Here is a 21,564-nt window from a genome sequence, read left to right as displayed (position 1 = left end):
TCTATCGTCAAGCTAATCAAAGAGATTTAAAGTAGAAAGACAAAGAAAACATGGATAGTTTTATCTTAGAAACATTCAGGGCACAAGGAGAACATGTTTTTGGGGATGCAGGAGGATACCGGAGTACCTGTAGAAAACCAACATGTATGAAATAAATGTTAACATTCTCTAGTTTACCCAAAAAACCTTTGGAACCAACTCAGCTCTGGAATTGTGGCCAGAGATTGGTGCAAAGGCATGGTAGTAGAGAACAACACTACCCTACATTATGCGGTAGGGCTTACCTGAGGCTTATTGCCATGACAACGCGTCTTTAAAGAGCGCTCTGATTGGCTAACAGTTTAGCCCCTGTAAAAAAAAAGTTTCTGCAGGTGAGCGCAGACGAACTCAGAGGAGCACGTTCGCACGAAAGAACAACAAAATCATGCCGCACAAACGACTTAAAGGTAAGACATTTATGCTCAATAATAAAAATAATAAAATATTAACTTTACCGCTTTCGTATTTTGTAACCTCACTTCAGACCTTTAGACAAAAAATGTTTCTATTTTATTTACATATATCAAAATATATTCTAACATTTTTTTATTAGCCAGGCATGTGTACGTATTGATTAAAGAGGTCATTCCTCGTGTTTAGTTTAATCCTCTCTTTTAATCGTATTGGAGATGTAGACACTCAGCAGCCACACGCTATAGGTAAAGACAAATTAAAATATGTTAATGTGGCATGAAGTTAAGTGGTTAAGTTGTCATTTTTTTGTGTACTCTGATCTTCATAGTGTCACATCTCTTGCTAATTAAAACTAGAAACGTGATAGCAAACATGACATAATTGCATATCATAATCGTTTTAGATAAGCTCAATTTAAAAACTAATTTGTTTACATTTCCCTATGATAAAGGCCTACTCTCTTTCCTATTTTATGACAAGTTGCATATTTTTTTTACATGTCTGATCCGACAACCTCAGACAAGTTGGGCACATTTTTAACAAGACATTTTTTTTTAAATTCATATTTCGAGTTAATTTGTTGAATGAATCATTGCAGCTCGAAATGAGTGTTGGTAACTTTTTTTTTCTGTACACTTAGAACTACCTCTGCACCTAATGGTACAAAAGTTTCAGTCCGATTTTAAAAAAAGCCATATACATGTCTACATGTATTTAATTTTAATAAAATAATTGGGGATGTTTTAAAAAAAATCTATCCAATAAGATTTTCTGATTATCATTGTGCGGTGTATTTTTTTAAGAGGGGTTTTTCTTGACTAATTATCAGGAAAACATCAGGACCTAACCCTAACTCAAGTTTATGTCTCCCTATTTATTTAGCATAGTGTAGATAACATAAAATCATTTAGTTCAATCTTTTACATTCTAATTATGGCCTTTGTCTTGGCCAGGATCGCCCATATTGGCAAATTCAGTACATCAGTAAGTTTTTGTTGCAAATTTGTATCATTGATCCATACGATAGAGTCAAAGGTCATCATTCATCTGGAGGCCACTTATTTGCATAAGCTCTGCGTGCCATTTTTAAAAACGTTATCTTGCGTCCACATCCTGACAGGTGGAGGTCACTTAGTGTGAACAATGAAGTGCAGTCTTTTCCATCCCAGGATCTCAAAGCAGGCAAAATCAGAAAGGACAAATGTACTTTTGTGTTAGTCTGCTCGCAATGTTAGTAGTGTTATCATGGATTCAGTCGTAATATAATACAGGTTGTGTGGGGTGCGTCGCGGACGTGTGGAGGGCAGTGAATGTGATCCTGCTGAGGACGATTAGGAGCAGTATGTGGTCTGTAATCTGAGTCACATGCCAGTTTAGATGCTGCTTTGTCACACACACCTGACTACAATGCACCGTCATTCCCCTTACAAGTTAGTGAGTAATTCATTAATTCATTTTTTACAGTCTCAATAATAATGTATGACATTTTTTCTGCCGGGTCATTTTTCCCAGTAATCATTTTTCTTGACTTGCTATCAATTGCCGAAGAATAATAACAAACTCAAAGTACTGTAGATAATAGCTCAGTCTCAGTCATTGACTTGGGTAATAAGCACATACAAGGGAAATAGTGCATAAAAGACAAAGAATGTCCTAAATATTGGGAACTTATAAATTGACGTTTTTTTTTGTTCTTTATATATTTTATTTTAGCACAATGTCAAACTTGAACATATCTTCACAAAAATCTAAGGAAAAATAGAGTGATGTTTGTGTGGTACCACTATTTGCCATTGCAGAGTGAGAGCCATTTTGGGGCCTCGGCGTTGATAAAATGCCAAAAAGTGACACTTGGCTTTATGGGACTGGACTGGAAACGTTGACTGGCATGGAAAAAGCAAGCAGCTGTGACAGCTTTGTCAGCGGACTTTCTGCTTTTGTAAGTTTTGTCTTTTTTTTCCATCTTTGAAGCTGAATAAAAAGACAGTTCGTGGCATTGTGTTCCTTTACAGAGCGATGATAGTCTGGAGCACTTGTCTGCTGAAGAGAAAGCCTGCCTCATGTTTTTGGAGGAGACCATCGAGTCGCTGGACACCGAGGATGAGCGTGAGATCTCCAATAAAGAAATGGGACTCTTGCCAACTTCGAGCACCCTGGCTTCCAGATTGGCAGACCTGTCAGCCTCCATGAGTAAAAACAAGCTCAGTGGTGAGCTAATCTACCTAGCGACAGATGCAGATTTAGCAGTGAAATCGCTAGTAACACACACCAGTGAAAACCATTGCATTTTTGTAAAACCTGCACCACAGTAATGTCTGCCTGTGCTAACAAATATAATTGTCTTACAGGTCTGCGAAAGCACAACTCTATGGAAACCATCAGGGAAAAAGTGGAGCATAAACACATACAGAACTATCTTGTACCAACGCCTTTTGTTCTGGCAAGCAGCTCTCATCAATCTAAACCAAACCCAAAACCTGGTGTCCATTTAAAGAAGAAGTCTGTTTCATTTACCACCATCTCCAGCCAGAAGCCTACTGATCCTCATGTTAATTTTGAACTCAACGGTCTGATGCCATCTACAACCAAACCTAAAGACAATTTTGTAAAAACTGGCGAAAGAGGACCTTTATCCTACGATGCACTTGTTTATCTACGAAGGAGTGCTTCCACAAAGAAAACACCTTTATGTCCCACCGTGGATCACACTATAGACTTGGTAAAACCCTCTCCGTTCATCACGGAAGATAACAGAGCTGTCAGACTGGCTGGCAAGTTTAGGACAGTACCACCACCTGTTGCACCAAAACCCAAAAGGGCTCCTTCAAATATCTCTGTGAAGATGGAAAAAGAAGATGGCCTGGCCTCAAACTCATCATACAACATTAAAAACACAACAGACCCTAAAATCGTAAGACAAGAAGCTCTGAAAAAGCTCGGTCTCCTTAAAGACCAAGAATGTAAAACTCCACGAGCTCCCCAAGAGGAGCTCCCCAAATCCCATTTGTCTTTGGTAAATGGATTTTTTAAAAGTCGGATGAACATTAATGCGTCAAGAAGCCCCTCTTTTTGCCAAGCTTCGGTAGCCCCGGAGCCCCGAAACAAGGGATTGCATAGCAGTGCTAGTTTCCACCACAACTCGCGGTGCCCCCAACAGCCTATGTCACTATCTCATCCAGAACAACATAACAGGTTAAAGATCGGAGATCCACAGCAATTCCATAGCTTTGCTAACAATGGAAATGAGAGTACTCATCCAGAACAGCGACTCAAAACAGTCACAGAGGATCGGGCAGTTACTCCAAAAGCCTCAAACCCTGTGACTTACACAGTGATGATGGTGCCGGGAATGGATGCCGACAGAAAAGAGGCTCTCAGGAAGTTGGGGCTGCTGAGAGACGAGCCACACCAATAAGCAGAGAAGATGGCTCTGTAGGTTTGAGCATTAAGAGGCCACTTCTTCATTCAGGTCTGGCAAGGGCAAATTTGATAAGGTTTTAAAGAGGCAGCTCTTTCCTTCCTAGGTCATTTCATGCAGTCCCCCCACCCCTTCACAGTTGCAGCTCAAATATGATTATAGAGCACTTGAGGTGTCGGTCGCTAGCATAGGAATTTTAACATTGCTTGACAAATTCAGCAATCTCCCATGTGCCTCAATTTGGACGTGGTTCTTTGAATGTTTGTCACTCGTGACTCTTATTTAAATGTCTTGATTTCATTTATTTTTAACTGATTACAGAAATACCAGTTTTCAGCCATTTTTATGATTGTCCGCCTTAACCATTTTCCAAGAAAATCAGTGTACAAACCACAAGACACACTTGACAATAACTAGTTTAATTGTTCATGATAATTCTTCTGAGACATCAGATACAAATTCAGCCTTTTCTGCCTTTAATTATAAGCAAGGGTGGAAAAATGCTCAAACTTTGCCCGATTGTTGGTACATCTGTTTTGTCTTGGACTGATTAGTAATAAAGGCAATTCGTACCTTTTTCACACGTGTACAACACAAATAATTTCACATTGGTTTCAAGACTGTGTGTAAATTTAGTAGTCCTACTAATTTTCTATTGCTCGCCGTTTCCCCTATTGCGTGTTTGACTTTTAATTCCTCCTTGAGTGGTTACACAACACTACTGAAGTCTCTTAATGGCTAATTGTTGCCTTCTGCGTTGGGCAAATGGCAGGTATGGAGGGAGAGTTAGCTGTAATCTATACCTTATATTTCTAAGACAAGGTGTATCAAGTTCTGAAACTGACACTTCTCGCTCATTGCCTTGTCGTTTCATTCTACAACAAACTTTGAAATAAGGCCAAATTCTGACACGCTAAAGGCGGAACTGAAGAAAAGGAGCAGGATGAAAAAGCCTAGAAATAACGTCTTTCTTCATCATCCATACGTCCATTTGTGGAGACCTTCAAATTCCTCTGAATAAGATTTAGGAAAACATCCCAACCACAAAAATGATAAAGGAGACGACATACTTCCTGCAGCTGCTGAGCAATCGCTACCTGTCACAGAAGCAGTTGAGCTACTTTGATGCAGTAGTCATTGAATGAGTCTGTAGTATGGTGCTTTACAAATAAATGACATAATCAGACGGCAACAGACAATAAGAAAATCATCTGGACCAATTTGAGAGAATTTACACATTGCAAAAGCTTTGAAATCTGCTGCTGTTCTTTAATTGTCTGATGACCAAACTTTGAAGTGATCATGCAAAGCCATTTTCATATGATGTACCTGCCAATAATCGCAAAACGTCTCTATTTTACCTTTAGAATTTGATCAGCAAGGTGAACACATGTTTAATTAAGACAATGACATATCACCTGTGCCTCTATTGCATCGCACTAATCAGTGATGTCATCTTCACGCCCCTATTTTTAGTCAAATCCAAAATCGTTGTGTTTTTGCAGTGCATTTTCACGCTTGGTTCAAATTCTTAGGACACGTGAGGAAATCAAGATGCCCAAAAAGAAAGGTAAAAAGGGCAAACGCGTAGGGGATGACCCCCTCCTGCGCCCAAAGATCATGAGGGAAAAGCTGAAGAAGGAAGATGACTACGCGGCCGTCAACGTCGTCAAGCTGAATGACACCCATCGCCTGGCCCAGCGCTCCAACCGCTGCGAGCAGATCAAGGAGGAGCTCACGGCGCTTCGGCGTACCTTTGACCGGCGGGACCCGAACCTGAACATGGCCGTGGAAGGCTTCACATGCAGCTTACAGAAGATGGAGCGCCTCTCGGCGCAGTCGTGGCGGGTGCACCACGAGCACGTGGAGCGTCTGTGCGACATCCAAAAAAAGCGTCTTAAGTTTCTACAGGAGCAGTGGGACCTGGGCGAGGACCTCTTTTCCAAAAAGTTGGAAGTGCTGAGCCAAAAAATGGCTACCCATTTCCTGCAGTCGCGCATTGGTTTCGAGGAGACCCTGCTCCATCTGGAGCGTCACCACCAGCAGGCCTTGGCGACTATCCACATGCTGTACAGCGAGCCCATAGTGGCCCACTCGGTGTACGAGAAAATAAAAGCCTTTGAGGTAGAGGAGTGCTTTTTGGATCTGAACGTGAAGGTCCTGAAGAACCAGAAAGCCGACAATCGCTACTACTATGATATGGAGAAAGTGGAGGGCATGGAAGACAAAAAATATGTTTCGCTGACCACTGCAAAGAAGAGTGTGGCTCTCTACAACACCATCCTCGAGACGCAGTCTCGTCTGGGGAACATCGAGAAAACTAACTGTGACATGTTGGCTAAGCTGACCGAGGCGAGAAACGACTCCAAGGCAAAGATCCTCATGCTCCTCAACCAAATGGCTGAAAACCGCGTCCCAATCAAGGTCATGATCAAAAAGGCAAGTGTAAACAGCAATGCCGCTGCCAACGGCCTCAAGTTGATCATTGCTAAGGGCGCCCGGCTGCTGAAGGTGGCGGAGATGTGTTGCCATTTAGAGGCAATGCAGAAAGAGGAGCTGGGGTTTGCCGAAAAACTCGCCCCAGATTCCGAAACGCAGCTGGCGGAACCGTCACCCATGTACGACTTCCCCGAGTTGAGGAAGCGCTACAACAACGCACAGCTACACGGAGATCTCCTGAAGCTGCGCTGTGAGCATCTGCAACTGGAGAATCAACAGTTGCAGCTGCTCAAGCAACAACGCTTCGAAGCAAAGACCGTCAACCCGGACACGCACAAGGGACCCCACAATCCCCTGCGGGTCAATATGGCCCCTTTTATGGACGAGAACGCCCCCATACAAAGGCACTCCGTTGTCGAGGGAGTGCGGGCTCTCAAATTACTCACGCTCAATAAGTGAAAATGTTCGGGAGCATTAACTCATTGGCTGTCATTGTTGGCAATAGACATCCAATCCTTTTGTGTTAGGAACTAACGCTGTTACATTTGTTATGTTACCATAACACAACTATTTTTTCCCTGTAAATTCTAATGGAACATATTTCATTTTCATACCATGTCCCTCTCGTTATGCCATTAATACCCATATTTTAGTGTGTATGTTTGTGGGTATAACTGACATCACATCGTTTTTGTGTTTATTCATTGGTCCATTATCAAATGTCTAAGAAATTCACTGTTTGTATACTTAAATATTTGAGCAACTGCCCTTTATTTTTACATTTAAAATATATAGGCACTTAATTCGTCCAAAGTTTTGTAATAAACCTTTTATTTTCTTCCTAATCGCAAATGTTCTTCGTTTTCTGCAGTGGTTGAGCGATTTGTTTGTGTTGTGAGAGCGACCTTTAGTGGCAGAAATGGAAACAATGAATGTCCGTAGCGATAGCCAAACACGCACGCAAATTTATAATATATAATTTTTGTAACAATTTGGAAAAATCAAGAATCGTTATATATGCGTGAAAGGATTTGTATTTTCAAATAAAACTTATTTTCTCTAGATGTAAAGCATCACTTTGTTGCCGCTGCTTTCCACTAGGAACTTTATGTGGCAAGAACCCGTTTCTAGTGGGAACCTTTTTTCGAAACAGCTGGCGCATTTGGATCCAATCTTCATTGAAACATGCCGAAGTAAGTCAACGTTCTTTGGGGGCTAATGCTTAATAATATTACTCCGATCTCTCTAGAAACCGGCATTAATATTTATCACTAGTAAAGGTAAAGTCTTGCATATGATAAAATGAATCAAAGGGTTCCCTTTTGAAAATTCGAGCTTCGTTTCGGCGCCGTCTAGTTTCTGGAATATAGCTTGTTCCAAAGGCATTGGATTTCCACGCTATGCTTTATCTTATAGGAATCGATTAACGCGTGCATAATTTGTTTCCTTCATCGTAGTGTGATCAGATATTAAAGATTTTTGGAATACATGTTCGATTTTTAATTTGTACGTAGACGGGACCAGAGCGCCGTATCCTTTATGGTTACAGACAACCTGAATGCAAAAAAGCCCAAATTACTCCGTTCAGACTGGCACCTCTCGTCAAAATTAATAAAACGTACACTATAGTTAAAGAGTAAATAGAAAAAAACTTTAACTGCCTATCATCATACAATAATTGGCATAATTTCAGCACTATTGGGTTAAAGAGTAATTATCCTTTGTAATGTTATTTCACAGGTTTTACTGTGACTACTGTGACACCTATCTGACACATGATTCGGTAAGCTAAACATCTTGCCTTCCATAAAAATCTATGCATTTTGCTCATCTGTTAAATACACCATTTCTGTTTTTTCAGCCATCGGTGAGGAAGACACACTGCAGCGGGAGAAAACATAAAGAAAATGTGAAAGATTACTACCAAAAATGGATGGAAGAGCAAGCTCAGAGCTTGATCGACAAAACCAGTAAGGGAATTGGGCCTGCAAGATTCCATTTGTGTCGAGGATCTTTGTATTAAAAAAAAATGAATAACTTTTTCTGCTTCCCAACAGCGGCTGCTTTTCAACAAGGCAAAATACCCCCCACGCCATTCGCCGGTGGACCCCCTCCTGGTAAGACACCACGATGTTGCTGTCACCTCTAATTAATTATAATATTAATCGAGTCATACTTGCATATTTTAAATGTAAACAAAAATGAAGAAAACAAGTATTCTACTCTCATTGGAATGAAACATTTATTTAATTGATCGAATTGTGAATATGACACCAACTGGTTTTTTTTTTTACTTTGGAAAATAATGACACAATTTCCTAACTTTATTCCAATCCACTTTTACAGTTAAAATGATTTAAAATTAATATTTTTTCTTGCCTGATCACAAATATAATTATGGATTACTTGACTATCAACACGAGTGTTTGTGGCCACATTCGTTTGGAATGAAAAGTCTCACTTATTTATCTTGCTTGGACACAGGTGGTCCACCACGTCCAGGCATGCTGCCCACACCGCCCATGCCCGGGCCTCCCATGATGCCTATGATGGGACCCCCACCTCACGGAATGATGCCCGGTGGACCTGGTATGACCCCTTCAGTTTCATTCGAGTTGCATTTTTTGAAATTTTTTATTCAGGGAGGTCAATTTAGAGCAACCTGCTCTATTTACATAAAGCACAAAACAACAACAACAAGACCATATTTTTAAGTCTACGTTAAAACATTTATTTTTCCTCACAAATTGACATTAGCTTTATATAATTCAGTGTCTTATGTATGACTTTGGGTTCTGTACTTTTAAGTCTAAAATATTTGGAAAATACACGACAATATGGTTATGGCTCACAATTACATACAGACTGTATAACTCTGAAATTTCCCGTCGTGTGCACAAACAGGAATGCGGCCACCGATGGGAGCGCCCATGCAGATGATGCCCGGACCACCTCACATGATGCGTCATCCTCGACCCATGATGATGCCAGTCAGGCCAGGAATGATGAGACCAGACAGATAAGAGCAGTGTTGTGGATTTTTGCTGCCGCTGTTGAGCATTGTTGCCACAAGGTGAAGCCGCAGAGTGTGATAACACCACCTTCTGTTTTCCATTTTTCAACCTTTGTCTGTATTCTGTTGTGTTTTTATTCCTTCTTGACTCTTACAATTGACGGTGATAGACGCCCAATCCATCTTGACTGGGACGCCTGTTGGCGAGTGAGCCCTCCTAGTTAAAGTGGATTGCATGTCTGTCGCCACCAATGGCAACCAAGGAATAATGATCATTAGTAACAGAAGCACAACCTTGAATGAAGACACCTATCAGGCATGTTTCCTCACTCTGCAGCTACACCTATTAGAACATTGGACTTATGTTATGATTATTTTGCTTTTTATATTTACTGCTTTGAAAATTAAAGTGGTCAATTGATATCTTACCTGACCGACTTGTGTTTTTGCGACTAATCTTAAAAAAAAAGCCTTACTATACATGGTATTTTTTTTTAACAAATAAAGGCCTTAGTATACATGGTCTTTTCCTATGCTAAAAGCCTTACTATACTCGGTCATTTCTTTTTATGCAAAAGAGCCTTACAATACATGGTCATTTTTTAAACAAATAAGGCTTTGATTTGACCATGTATAGTAAGGATTTGTTTTGCATAAAAAAGACCATGTAGGCTTTTATTTCTTAAAAATGACCGTGTATAGCGAGGCTTATTTTTCCTTACAAGCAAAGAATGACTGTATAGTAGGCTTTTTCTCCCCCCAAAATGAGCTCATTTAGTAGAGTGCCCGCCCGCTTACCATGTGAAAGGTAGTTGATTCGATGCCTGCACCCTCCAAGTTATCACCTTTCATCTGAAACAGAAAAATAGATGGCCTTTAGATGGCATAGTAGGGAGGTGGGTGGTTGATTAGCTCAAATAGTAGAGCGCCTGCTTACCATGTGAAAGACGGCAATATGGCATAGTATAAAAAGGCTTACTAAACATGGTCAATTTTTAAGGAAAAGGCCTTACTAACAGTCTTTTTTTAAAGAAAAAGCCTTATTATACATGGTCATTTAATTTGTAAAAAAGGTATTTCATTTTTTAAAAGCCTTACTATACATGGTCATTTAATAAAAATGAAAAGCCATTGGTTAAAGCAACAGTTTTATCAGTGATGGACCATCAGGGCCTCCCAAGTGTTTTTTCATACTAAGTAGTATTTGGCATTCTTTGCGCTTCAAATGTTAAACTTTTAATGGAGTCAGATGGCCTGGAATGAAGGTGAGTTGATGTAAAATACTAAGTAAAAATGTTACTCAATATTTGGTGAAATTAGTGTACTGACAATTCTGTTTTATAGCATCAAGACCACTAAAATGACAATTATCCACGTCATCTTCAAAACAGACATTGAGTTGGGAGGACAAACCACCTCATGGAGCGCGGTAAGCAAGCCACCATCTTTTCCACATTCAATATGGCGACACAATATGGGTGAGGTTACGCATATTGTCAAGCCAGCTGCGTAAATTTTGCACATGCGCAGTTTCTCGTCCTTTCGAACAGCCTGCTTGCTGATGGCCGACTAGCACGCCGACGAGGTAAGTAGGCGAGTCTAGTTAGGAAAAAGCGATTCAGAAAATGAATGAATAAACTACTATAGTTCATTTATTCAAAGAGGGATGCTATAGTTACTATAGCATCCCTCTTTGAGTTTAAAGATGCATTAGAGTTTCATTGTAGTATACACATACTGTTTTATAGCAGCAAGACCACAAAAATTGCGTCATCTTCAAAACATGGACATTGAATTGGGAGGACAAACCACCTCGTGGAGCGCGGTAAGCAAGCCACCATCTTTTCCACATTCAATATGGTGGGACAATATGGGCGTGGTGACACCTATTGGCAACGCAGCTGTGTAAATTAGGCACATGCGCATTATCTTTCTTCCGACCAGCGTTTCCTATGCTGTCGGACTACTAGCACGACGAGGTAAAGCGTAGAGCAATTTACTCGCCTAAGTGGATTTTTATCACACTACTGGTAGATTTTTTAGGAATCAATTGAGCCAAAAATGCCAACAAGTCTGTTAGTTTAATGCCAGGTTGAACACACTGCCGACAATTTAAATTTGGGCTCCTTTTCCCCACCGGCTATGTGCCGTATGTGACTAGTTAGCATTAGCGTCACGCCGATGCTTCCCATTTGACTTAAAAAGTATGTTGTCTGTTTTCTCTCCATTATTGAGTCGTGTAGTCGTGTCTTTTTAATTTAATCAAAGAAAGCCGAGACATCAACGGACAGTTTTCTTGGTAAAGGCTCACTCAAAAATGACATCCAGAGGCCCGATTTATAGTTCCTGGTGAGTTGTATTTAATGGTAGTTTTCACTGCGAGTGCTAAACACCCGTTTCCAATTTGTAATTGTTCCGTTTTCACAAAAAAAATCATTTATGCAAAAAATGTTAAGCCAACTTTCTCCTCGCTGTTAACGTCAGTCTATATATTGAATTGCCTTGTCTGGAAAAGGGAAAATAGCAGAGCGCTCACTAATTTATTTTCATTCTTTATCTTGATCGTTTATTACATTTCTTGTTCCTGTAGTAGTTTGACAACTATCAAATAGCTTGGTTAAATCAAGTTTTCCCTGTTTAGCCTCAAGGTGCAGCTCTTCCTGCATGTCCAGAACATCCATGAGATTACAGGAGACTGGGCCAGATTAAGGTAAAACTAGTTTAAAAAAAAACAACACTCAAGCCTAGCTATTGATGTATATAAGATAACCTTTTCTTTTTTTGTTGTTGCAAGTTTTCCCTGTTTAGCGTCAAGATGCAGCCCTTCCTGCATGCCCACACCTTTGAGGTTACAGGAGCATATCAAGGTAAAACTAGTTAAAAAACAACTAAGCCTATCTATTGGATTTCCAGTCTCTATATATGATAACTTGCTTTTTGTTGTTGCACACATTAGGACTGTGAAGCACATCACCCACTTGAAGATGATGCATCATGTGAACTCTGCACTTTGGAGAATATCCAGGTATTCATTCAAATTAAACAATCTTAAAATATTATTATAATCTTGTGTAACTCAATAATGTGTAATTTGATACATCTTATATTGCCATGGTGAGGTTTCACTGAACATAAATTGTGATTTACTCCCCCCCTTATAGGTAAAGGCCACAGCTCTCTGACATGTGCTGGCAAAGTGAGAGGCCAGACGAATCTTATTTTTAAAGATTAGAAACTTCATTCAATATTGGCTTAAAGGTACATATCAGAGCAGCAATTCTTTGGCAATTTTTAAAGGGTGTAAAAAATTGTTAGTAAACTAAACTGTTTATTTTATGTCTTCAGGTGGAGATAGAAGAGGTGCACCAATCAACATTTGTGATGCCAACTTCTAAATGCAAGTTTGTGTTTTCCTGTTAATATTTTTTTAACTTATGTTACTTGCATAATATAGCTAGGTAAATGAAGAATATGCATGTATATAATTCAAGAACATTTATTTTTCAACACAAAAATGTGACTTTTCAGGTAGGCCCTCCAGCACCTATCCCTCGGGAAATGGACAAAAAGAATCCTCCTTGGCGTTGGAATTCTGGAAGAGAAAGAAAAAGTCAAGGGAACGCTTTCGTCGGCGTAAGCATTTAGTTGAAAGTGGAGTGGTGCCGCTTGGTTTATTTTTAAATCTCATCCCATCTTGGTATGTGCACATGCAAAATGTTCACTCAGTCTGTAATTTAGAAGGTTGAACTGGTTCAATGTTCACCATATCCAGTATGCTGTCTTGTAAAATGAATGTACATTTACACCATGTCCAACAATAAGTAAAAAAAAATCACTACCTAACTACTTAGGTAATTTCTATTAAAAGGATACTTACCAGGGATGGTTTTCTCATAACTTCACAGAGCTCCTGTTCTCATCTTTGCTCAGTCAGCAGATTCCACCTCACTGCAAAAGGCAAGCAACATTAATGCCACAAGATTGTTAAAAATGGAATTATTAGACATACCCTGGGATGCTTTTTCTTTTTGTCTGCAGTAGAGACTCAAAAATGACCCAGGTCTTTAACTCTAGTACTGAAGGGCCCCTATCCAGTCTTTTTCCATGTCTTCCTTCATCAACACAAATCAAATTGCTTGCTGATGCGTTGATCATTTGATTGAGATGTGGTGAGAAATATGGAAAACATACTGGATAGGGGCCCTCGAAGACCAGAGTTGGAGACCGAGGGGATGTTGTGTCAAAGACTGACCTGTGTCCTCCAATGTCCCCGTAGACCAATAGTTCACCATGTCAGCCATTTTGGGGAAGTTTGTCTTGTCACCTTTCTTTGGCATCGATTTGGTAAACTTGGTGGACCCTGAAGAGAAGCAAGATACAAAATGAGTAGGTTAAGTACACATTACATGAAAATAATAAATAACCTGAGACACAGGTCCTACCTCATCCACAACTTCTGCCTTGGCTTCTTTAGTCTTCTTGTCGATTTTGACAGCTTCCACCGTCTCCGTGGCTTTAAACATCTACAAAACACCACAGCATGATTATGAAATTGCTTATCTAAGCATTTTGATGCAGAAATGACCCACAATTTCATCCTGGATGAGTTTTTCAGTCAATCATTTCAGATAATAATAAATCGGACATAGGCCCTGTCGTCATTATCAACAACACAAAAAGCCTACTTGTCATCACACCCAGGAACTGCGTGTGACAAAATTGTGGTGCTTCTCCATAAGCTGCGTTTACTCGGCAAAAGACCTAAATAAGTGCAAGTTACGGACTTGTAATTTGGCATTCTGCTGTTATGGATACAGGTCGCTTACCTCTCACTGTCTTTCACTTACCTTACCTTCAGTCAGCTAGTAGGAGGCAGATCACCACCCAAACATCTTTTCATATTACCGCAGAAGGGAATGTGTGTTATGTTACCGCAGTTTAGATTTCTGATGGATGTGGGGAAAAAAATGTCCTTAAGCCTATTTGTCCGTGCTTTGTGGAACCTATAGCGTCTGCCAGTGCGCCACCATCTTTTTAATAAATTTTTAAAAAATAAATATCCCCGAAAGTCATTATTGCTTCAGTTTTTCTCTTCTTACACTGAGGAAAAATGGTTATTTTCTCATTTTTAAACTAGAGTCATAAATGACCCCTGCGCTGTTGTTGAATGAATGTCTCAGTTTCTAAACTGCGGTAACATAATACACATTCCCTTCTTTATGACTCTAGTTTAAAAATGAGAAAATAACCATTTTTCCTCAGTGTAAGAAGAGAAAAACTGAAGCAATAATGACTTTCGGGGATATTTATTTTTTAAAAATTTATTAAAAAGATGGTGGCGCACTGGCAGACGCTATAGGTTCCACAAAGCACGGACAAATAGGCTTAAGGACATTTTTTTCCCCACATCCATCAGAAATCTAAACTGCGGTAACATAACACACATTCCCTTCTGCGGTAATATGAAAAGATGTTTGGGTGGTGATCTGCCTCCTACTAGCTGACTGAAGGTAAGGTAAGTGAAAGACAGTGAGAGGTAAGCGACCTGTATCCATAACAGCAGAATGCCAAATTACAAGTCTGTAACTTGCACTTATTTAGGTCTTTTGCCGAGTAAACGCAGCTTATGGAGAAGCACCACAATTTCGTCACACGCAGTTTCTGGGTGTGATGACAAGTAGGCTTTTTGTGTTGTTGATAATGACGACAGGGCCTATGTCCGATTATTATTATTATTATTATTATTATTATTATTATTATTATAAAAGGTTCTAGCCCTGAGGTCTTCCTTTACGAAAGTGAAGGGAAAACAAGCCCAGGGTAAAGGTATATATTCTATTAGTGTACTGTTTATTCCTTGTACTTATGTGGGTGTGAGTTATCCACACAGGTTGTTGCTATTAAAAATCAACACCAAGCCACTTAGTGTTTTCATTCAAAATTTGATCGTGTCAATAAAAAAACAAGCTAATTGAGCAAAGCCGTGAATACTGAATGCCAATAATTAATTACTACACGGATAGAGAAAATAGTGAAACCAAAAAATAAATAAAATAAATAAACTCACTTTGCTGACAAACAGCTCGTCATGGCGTCGACAAGCTGCTCCTTTTTGGCCACATTCTTGATGTTTACCAGCAGTCTGCTCGTTGAGGAACTGAAACAATGGAATGGTTGCTTTTTAATCATATAGAGCTCGAGGTAACGCAATGTAGCCAATTTGTTTGCAAACATTTTTCTGTCTGCAACCACGCTAGGGCTACACCACGCCTGGAAGAATGCTCGCGTCAAAAACACTCTTAAAATGAGAACTGAAGCTTCGAAATCTCCAAAAGACAACATACCGACTGCACAGCATTGTCCTGTAAGAAGTTTATCAGGTCTTTCTTCGGCAATCGTCACTTCTGAGTTGCTCTGCTGTCCTCCAGGCTCATCCGCCATTTTGAAAAATGACGACGGCGATTCGAACTCTGATCTAGGCCACGCCTATTAAAAATAGAGACACAAAACATAGATTGTTTTCATAATAACGTGTATTGGTCAGTGACGGGTCGTGCATTTCACATCTATACTTTCAAAGTTTCTACGTCTGAATTTACCCAACCCTCAATAACTATTTTATGGTTATAAAACCTTTACTGCAGCTACAGCTGTGACACATAAAAAGCATCAATAATGACCTCATTGGATTGAAATATACATTGTCATTAAAAAAAGCCTTACTATACATGATTATTGAAAAAAAGCCTTACTATTGATAGTCATTTTTTTAAAAGAAAAAAGCCTTACTATACATGGTCATTTTATGAAGAAAAAGGCTTACTAGACAGTCAGTTTTTTAAGAAAAAAGCCTTACTATACATGGTCATTTTTTGAAGAAAAAGGCTAACTATATACATAGTCAGTTTTTTTTTTAAAAAAAGCCTTACTATACATGGTCATTTTTGAAGAAAAAGGCGTACTATACATAGTCAGTTTTTTTTTAAAGCCTGACTAAACATGGTCATTTTTGGAAGAAAATGGCTTACTATACATAGTCAGTTTTTTAAAGAAAAAGCCTTACTATACATGGTCGTTTTATGAAGAAAAAGGCTTACTATTCATAGTCGTTTTTTTTTTTTAAAGCCTGACTATACATGGTCATTTTTGGAAGAAAATGGCTTACCATACATAGTTTTTTTTAAGAAAAAAGCCTTACAATACATGGTCGTTTTATGAAGAAAAAGGCTTACTATACATAGTCAGATTTGAAAGAAAAAAGCCTTACTATATATGGTCATTTTTGGAAGAAAATGGCTTACTATACATGGCCATTTTATTAAAAGAAAAAGGCCTTACTATACATGGTCATTTTTGAAGAAAAATGCTTACTATACATAGTCAGTTTTTAAAAAAAAGCCTGACTATACATGGTCATTTTTTGAAGAAAAAGGCTTACTATACATAGTAAGTTTTTTAATTAAAAAAGCCTTACTATACATGGTCACTTTTGGAAGAAAATGGCTTACTATACATGGCCATTTTTTTAAAGAAAAAAGCCTTACTATACATGGTCATTTTTGAAGAAAAAGGCTTACTATACGTGGTCAGTTTAAAAAAAAGCCTGACTATACATGGTCATTTTTGGAAGAAAATGGCTTACTATACATAGTTTTTTAAAGCAAAAAGCCTTACTATACATGGTCACTTTTTGAAGAAAAAGGCTTACTATACATAGTCAGTTTTTTAAGAAAAAAGCCTTACTATACATGGCCATTTTTTTAAAGAAAAAAGCCTTACTATACATGGTCATTTTTGAAGAAAAAGGCTTACTATACATAGTCAGTTTTTTAAGAAAAAAGCCTTACTATACATGGTCATTTTTTGAAGAAAAAGGCTTACTATACATAGTCAATTTTTTTAAGAAAAAAGCCTTACAATACATGATCGTTTTATGAAGAAAAAGGCTTACTATACATAGTTTTTTAAGCAAAAAGCCTTACTATACATGGTCACTTTTTGAAGAAAAAGGCTTACTATACATAGTCAGATTTTAAAGAAAAAAGCCTTACTATATATGGCCATTTTTGGAAGAAAAAGGCTTACTATACATAGTAAGTTTTTTAAGAAAAAAGCCTCACTATACATGGTCACTTTTGGAAGAAAATGGCTTACTATACATATTTTTTAAAGAGAAAAGCCTTACTATACATGGCCATTTTTTAAAGAAAAGGGCTTATTATACATAGTCAGTTTTTTAAGAAAAAAGCCTTACTATACATGGTCATTTTTGGAAGAAAAAGGCTTACTATACATAGTCAGTTTTTTTTAAAGAAAAAAGCCTTACTATACATGGCCATTTTTGGAAGAAAAAGGCTTACTATACATAGTAATTTTTGGAAGAAAATGGCTTACTATACATGTTTTTTTAAGAAAAAAGCCTTACTATACATGGTCGTTTTTTAAGAAAAAGGCTTAATATACATGGTCGTTTTTTGAAGAAAAAGGCTTACTATACATGGTCAGATTTGAAAGAAAAAAGCATTAGTATACATGGTCATTTTTTTAAAGAAAAAGGCTTATTATACATAGTCAGTTTTTAAGGAAAAAAATGACCATGTATAGTAATATACATGGTCATTTTTTGGAAGAAAATGGCTTACTATACATAGTCAGTTTTTTTTAAAGAAAAAAAGCCTTACTATACGTGGCCATTTTTGGAAGAAAAAGGCTTCCTATACATAGTCATTTTTGGAGGAAAATGGCTTACTATACATGTTTTTTTAAGAAAAAAGCCTTACTATACATGGTCGTTTTTTAAGAAAAAAGCCTTACTATACATGGTCGTTTTTTGAAGAAAAAGGCTTACTATACATGGTCAGATTTTAAAGAAAAAAGCCTTACTATACATGGTCATTTTTTTTAAGAAAAAGGCTTATTATACATAGTCAGTTTTTAAAGAAAAAAATGGCTTACTATACATAGTCAGATTTGAAAGAAAAAAGCCTTACTATATATGGTCATTTTTGGAAGAAAATGGCTTACTATACATGGCCATTTTATTAAAAGAAAAAGGCCTTACTATACATGGTCATTTTTGAAGAAAAATGCTTACTATACATAGTCAGTTTTTAAAAAAAAGCCTGACTATACATGGTCATTTTTTGAAGAAAAAGGCTTACTATACATAGTAAGTTTTTTAATTAAAAAAGCCTTACTATACATGGTCACTTTTGGAAGAAAATGGCTTACTATACATGGCCATTTTTTTAAAGAAAAAAGCCTTACTATACATGGTCATTTTTGAAGAAAAAGGCTTACTATACGTGGTCAGTTTAAAAAAAAGCCTGACTATACATGGTCATTTTTGGAAGAAAATGGCTTACTATACATAGTTTTTTAAAGCAAAAAGCCTTACTATACATGGTCACTTTTTGAAGAAAAAGGCTTACTATACATAGTCAGTTTTTTAAGAAAAAAGCCTTACTACACATGGCCATTTTTTTAAAGAAAAAAGCCTTACTATACATGGTCATTTTTGAAGAAAAAGGCTTACTATACATAGTCAGTTTTTTAAGAAAAAAGCCTTACTATACATGGTCATTTTTTGAAGAAAAAGGCTTACTATACATAGTCAATTTTTTTAAGAAAAAAGCCTTACAATACATGATCGTTTTATGAAGAAAAAGGCTTACTATACATAGTCAGATTTGAAAGAAAAAAGCCTTACTATATATGGTCATTTTTGTAAGAAAAAGGCTTACTATACATAGTAAGTTTTTTAAGAAAAAAAGCCTTACTATACATGGTCACTTTTGGAAAAAAATGGCTTACTATACATGGCCATTTTTTAAAAAGAAAAAAGCCTTACTATACATGGTCATTTTTGAAGAAAAAGGCTTACTATACATAGTCAATTTTTTAAAGAAAAAAGCCTTACAATACATGATCATTTTATGAAGAAAAAGGCTTACTATACATAGTCAGATTTGAAAGAAAAAAGCCTTACTATATATGGTCATTTTTGTAAGAAAAAGGCTTACTATACATAGTAAGTTTTTTAAGAAAAAAAGCCTTACTATACATGGTCACTTTTGGAAAAAAATGGCTTACTATACATGGCCATTTTTTAAAAAGAAAAAAGCCTTACTATACATGGTCATTTTTGAAGAAAAAGGCTTACTATACATAGTCACTTAAAAAAAAGCCTGACTATACATGGTTGTTTTTTGAAGAAAAAGGCTTACTATACATAGTAAGTTTTTTAATTAAAAAAGCCTTACTATACATGGTCACTTTTGGAAGAAAATGGCTTACTATACATGGCCATTTTTTTAAAGAAAAAAGCCTTACTATACATGGTCATTTTTGGAAGAAAATGGCTTACTATACATAGTTTTTTTAAAGAAAAAAGCCTTACAATACATGATCGTTTTATGAAGAAAAAGGCTTACTATACATAGTCAGATTTGAAAGAAAAAAGCCTTACTATATATGGTCATTTTTGTAAGAAAAAGGCTTACTATACATAGTAAGTTTTTTAAGAAAAAAAGCCTTACTATACATGGTCACTTTTGGAAAAAAATGGCTTACTATACATGGCCATTTTTTAAAAAGAAAAAAGCCTTACTATACATGGTCATTTTTGAAGAAAAAGGCTTACTATACATAGTCAGTTAAAAAAAAGCCTGACAATACATGGTCGTTTTTTGAAGAAAAAGGCTTACTATACATAGTAAGTTTTTTAATTAAAAAAGCCTTACTATACATGGTCACTTTTGGAAGAAAATGGCTTACTATACATGGCCATTTTTTTTAAGAAAAAAGCCTTACTATACATGGTCATTTTTGGAAGAAAATGGCTTACTATACATGGCCATTTTTTAAAAGAAAAAAGCCTTACTATACATGGTCATTTTTGGAAGAAAATGGCTTACTATACATAGTTTTTTAAGCAAAAAGCCTTACTATACATGGTCACTTTTTGAAGAAAAAGGCTTACTATACATAGTCAGATTTTAAAGAAAAAAGCCTTACTATATATGGCCATTTTTGGAAGAAAATGGCTTACTATACATGGCCATTTTTTAAAAGAAAAAAGCCTCACTATACATGGTCACTTTTGGAAGAAAATGGCTTACTATACATATTTTTTAAAGAGAAAAGCCTTACTATACATGGCCATTTTTTAAAGAAAAGGGCTTATTATACATAGTCAGTTTTTTAAGAAAAAAGCCTTACTATACATGGTCACTTTTTGAAGAAAAAGGCTTACTATACATAGTCAGATTTTAAAGAAAAAAGCCTTACTATATATGGCCATTTTTGGAAGAAAATGGCTTACTATACATGGCCATTTTTTAAAAGAAAAAAGCCTCACTATACATGGTCACTTTTGGAAGAAAATGGCTTACTATACATATTTTTTAAAGAGAAAAGCCTTACTATACATGGCCATTTTTTAAAGAAAAGGGCTTATTATACATAGTCAGTTTTTTAAGAAAAAAGCCTTACTATACATGGTCATTTTTGGAAGAAAAAGGCTTACTATACATAGTAATTTTTGGAAGAAAATGGCTTACTATACATGTTTTTTTAAGAAAAAAGCCTTACTATACATGGTCGTTTTTTAAGAAAAAGGCTTAATATACATGGTCGTTTTTTGAAGAAAAAGGCTTACTATACATGGTCAGATTTGAAAGAAAAAAGCCTTAGTATACATGGTCATTTTTTTAAAGAAAAAGGCTTATTATACATAGTCAGTTTTTAAGGAAAAAAATGACCATGTATAGTAATATACATGGTCATTTTTTGGAAGAAAATGGCTTACTATACATAGTCAGTTTTTTTTAAAGAAAAAAAGCCTTACTATACGTGGCCATTTTTGGAAGAAAAAGGCTTCCTATACATAGTCATTTTTGGAGGAAAATGGCTTACTATACATGTTTTTTTAAGAAAAAAGCCTTACTATACATGGTTGTTTTTAAAAAAAAAAGGCTTAATATACATGGTCGTTTTTTTGAAGAAAAAGGCTTACTATACATGGTCAGATTTTAAAGAAAAAAGCCTTACTATACATGGTCATTTTTTTTAAGAAAAAGGCTTATTATACATAGTCAGTTTTTAAAGAAAAAAATGGCTTACTATACATAGTCAGTTTTTTAAGAAAAAAACCTTACTATACATGGTCATTTTTGGAAGATAAAGGCTTACTATACATAGTCAGTTTTTTTTAAAGAAAAAAGCCTTAGTATACATGGTC

The 21,564-nt window shown here is 36.8% G+C and overlaps 4 protein-coding genes and 1 long non-coding RNA gene across 7 annotated transcripts in view; 4 read left to right on the top strand and 1 right to left on the bottom strand.

Annotated features, from left to right (window-relative positions):
• The first annotated feature begins 128 nt into the window (after window positions 1-128).
• LOC144075478 (uncharacterized) lies at window positions 129-4,448 on the top strand. The gene is made up of 4 exons (XM_077602533.1): window positions 129-446; window positions 2,253-2,392; window positions 2,466-2,661; window positions 2,802-4,448. The coding sequence occupies exons 2-4, from the start codon at window positions 2,288-2,290 to the stop codon at window positions 3,866-3,868; spliced, it is 1,368 nt and encodes a 455-aa protein (XP_077458659.1). The 5' UTR covers window positions 129-446; window positions 2,253-2,287; the 3' UTR covers window positions 3,869-4,448.
• Window positions 4,449-4,593: 145 nt separating this feature from the next.
• Window positions 4,594-7,155, top strand: LOC144075479 (dynein regulatory complex subunit 2-like). The gene has a single exon (XM_077602535.1). It carries the CDS (start codon window positions 5,426-5,428, stop codon window positions 6,767-6,769), a length of 1,344 nt encoding a protein of 447 aa, XP_077458661.1. The 5' UTR covers window positions 4,594-5,425; the 3' UTR covers window positions 6,770-7,155.
• Window positions 7,156-7,402: 247 nt separating this feature from the next.
• On the top strand, window positions 7,403-9,751 carry snrpc (small nuclear ribonucleoprotein polypeptide C). Its single transcript, XM_077603008.1, has 6 exons — window positions 7,403-7,503; window positions 8,051-8,093; window positions 8,172-8,280; window positions 8,368-8,427; window positions 8,795-8,899; window positions 9,215-9,751. The coding sequence occupies exons 1-6, from the start codon at window positions 7,496-7,498 to the stop codon at window positions 9,331-9,333; spliced, it is 444 nt and encodes a 147-aa protein (XP_077459134.1). The 5' UTR covers window positions 7,403-7,495; the 3' UTR covers window positions 9,334-9,751.
• Window positions 9,752-10,409: 658 nt separating this feature from the next.
• On the top strand, window positions 10,410-12,751 carry LOC144076355 (uncharacterized). The gene is made up of 5 exons (XR_013300801.1): window positions 10,410-12,033; window positions 12,118-12,190; window positions 12,280-12,348; window positions 12,485-12,581; window positions 12,669-12,751. It is a non-coding gene; the product is annotated as an uncharacterized LOC144076355 (long non-coding RNA).
• Window positions 12,752-12,846: 95 nt separating this feature from the next.
• The window catches only part of LOC144076352 (uncharacterized), a 138,366-nt gene continuing 129,648 nt past the window's right edge, over window positions 12,847-21,564 (bottom strand). For 2 of the 3 annotated variants that reach the window (XR_013300798.1, XR_013300800.1), the window contains 6 exons: window positions 15,668-15,809; window positions 15,391-15,480; window positions 13,766-13,846; window positions 13,576-13,683; window positions 13,201-13,271; window positions 12,847-12,915 (listed from right to left, as the gene is read on the bottom strand). The gene's annotated coding sequence lies outside the window, so the exon portion shown is untranslated. Of the gene's footprint in view, window positions 12,916-13,200; window positions 13,272-13,332; window positions 13,684-13,765; window positions 13,847-15,390; window positions 15,481-15,667; window positions 15,810-21,564 lie in introns of all 3 variants that reach the window. The other variant, XR_013300799.1, reaches the window with a different exon arrangement.

This window comes from Stigmatopora argus, chromosome 6 (genome assembly GCF_051989625.1).
Source record: "Stigmatopora argus isolate UIUO_Sarg chromosome 6, RoL_Sarg_1.0, whole genome shotgun sequence".
Taxonomy (NCBI): domain Eukaryota; kingdom Metazoa; phylum Chordata; class Actinopteri; order Syngnathiformes; family Syngnathidae; genus Stigmatopora; species Stigmatopora argus.
Note: the sequence above shows the minus strand (reverse complement) of the source record. Positions and strands in the feature narration are given on the sequence as shown.

Coding starts and splice junctions, on each gene's coding strand:
- snrpc (XM_077603008.1), top strand. Junction 8,094..8,171: donor CCTATCTGACACATGATTCG/GTAAGCTAAACA, acceptor CTGTTTTTTCAG/CCATCGGTGAGGAAGACACA. Junction 8,428..8,794: donor CGCCGGTGGACCCCCTCCTG/GTAAGACACCAC, acceptor GCTTGGACACAG/GTGGTCCACCACGTCCAGGC.
- LOC144075478 (XM_077602533.1), top strand. CDS start 2,288: ATGCCAAAAAGTGACACTTGGCTTTATGGGACTGGACTGGAAACGTTG. Junction 2,393..2,465: donor TCAGCGGACTTTCTGCTTTT/GTAAGTTTTGTC, acceptor GTTCCTTTACAG/AGCGATGATAGTCTGGAGCA. Junction 2,662..2,801: donor GAGTAAAAACAAGCTCAGTG/GTGAGCTAATCT, acceptor ATTGTCTTACAG/GTCTGCGAAAGCACAACTCT.
- LOC144075479 (XM_077602535.1), top strand. CDS start 5,426: ATGCCCAAAAAGAAAGGTAAAAAGGGCAAACGCGTAGGGGATGACCCC.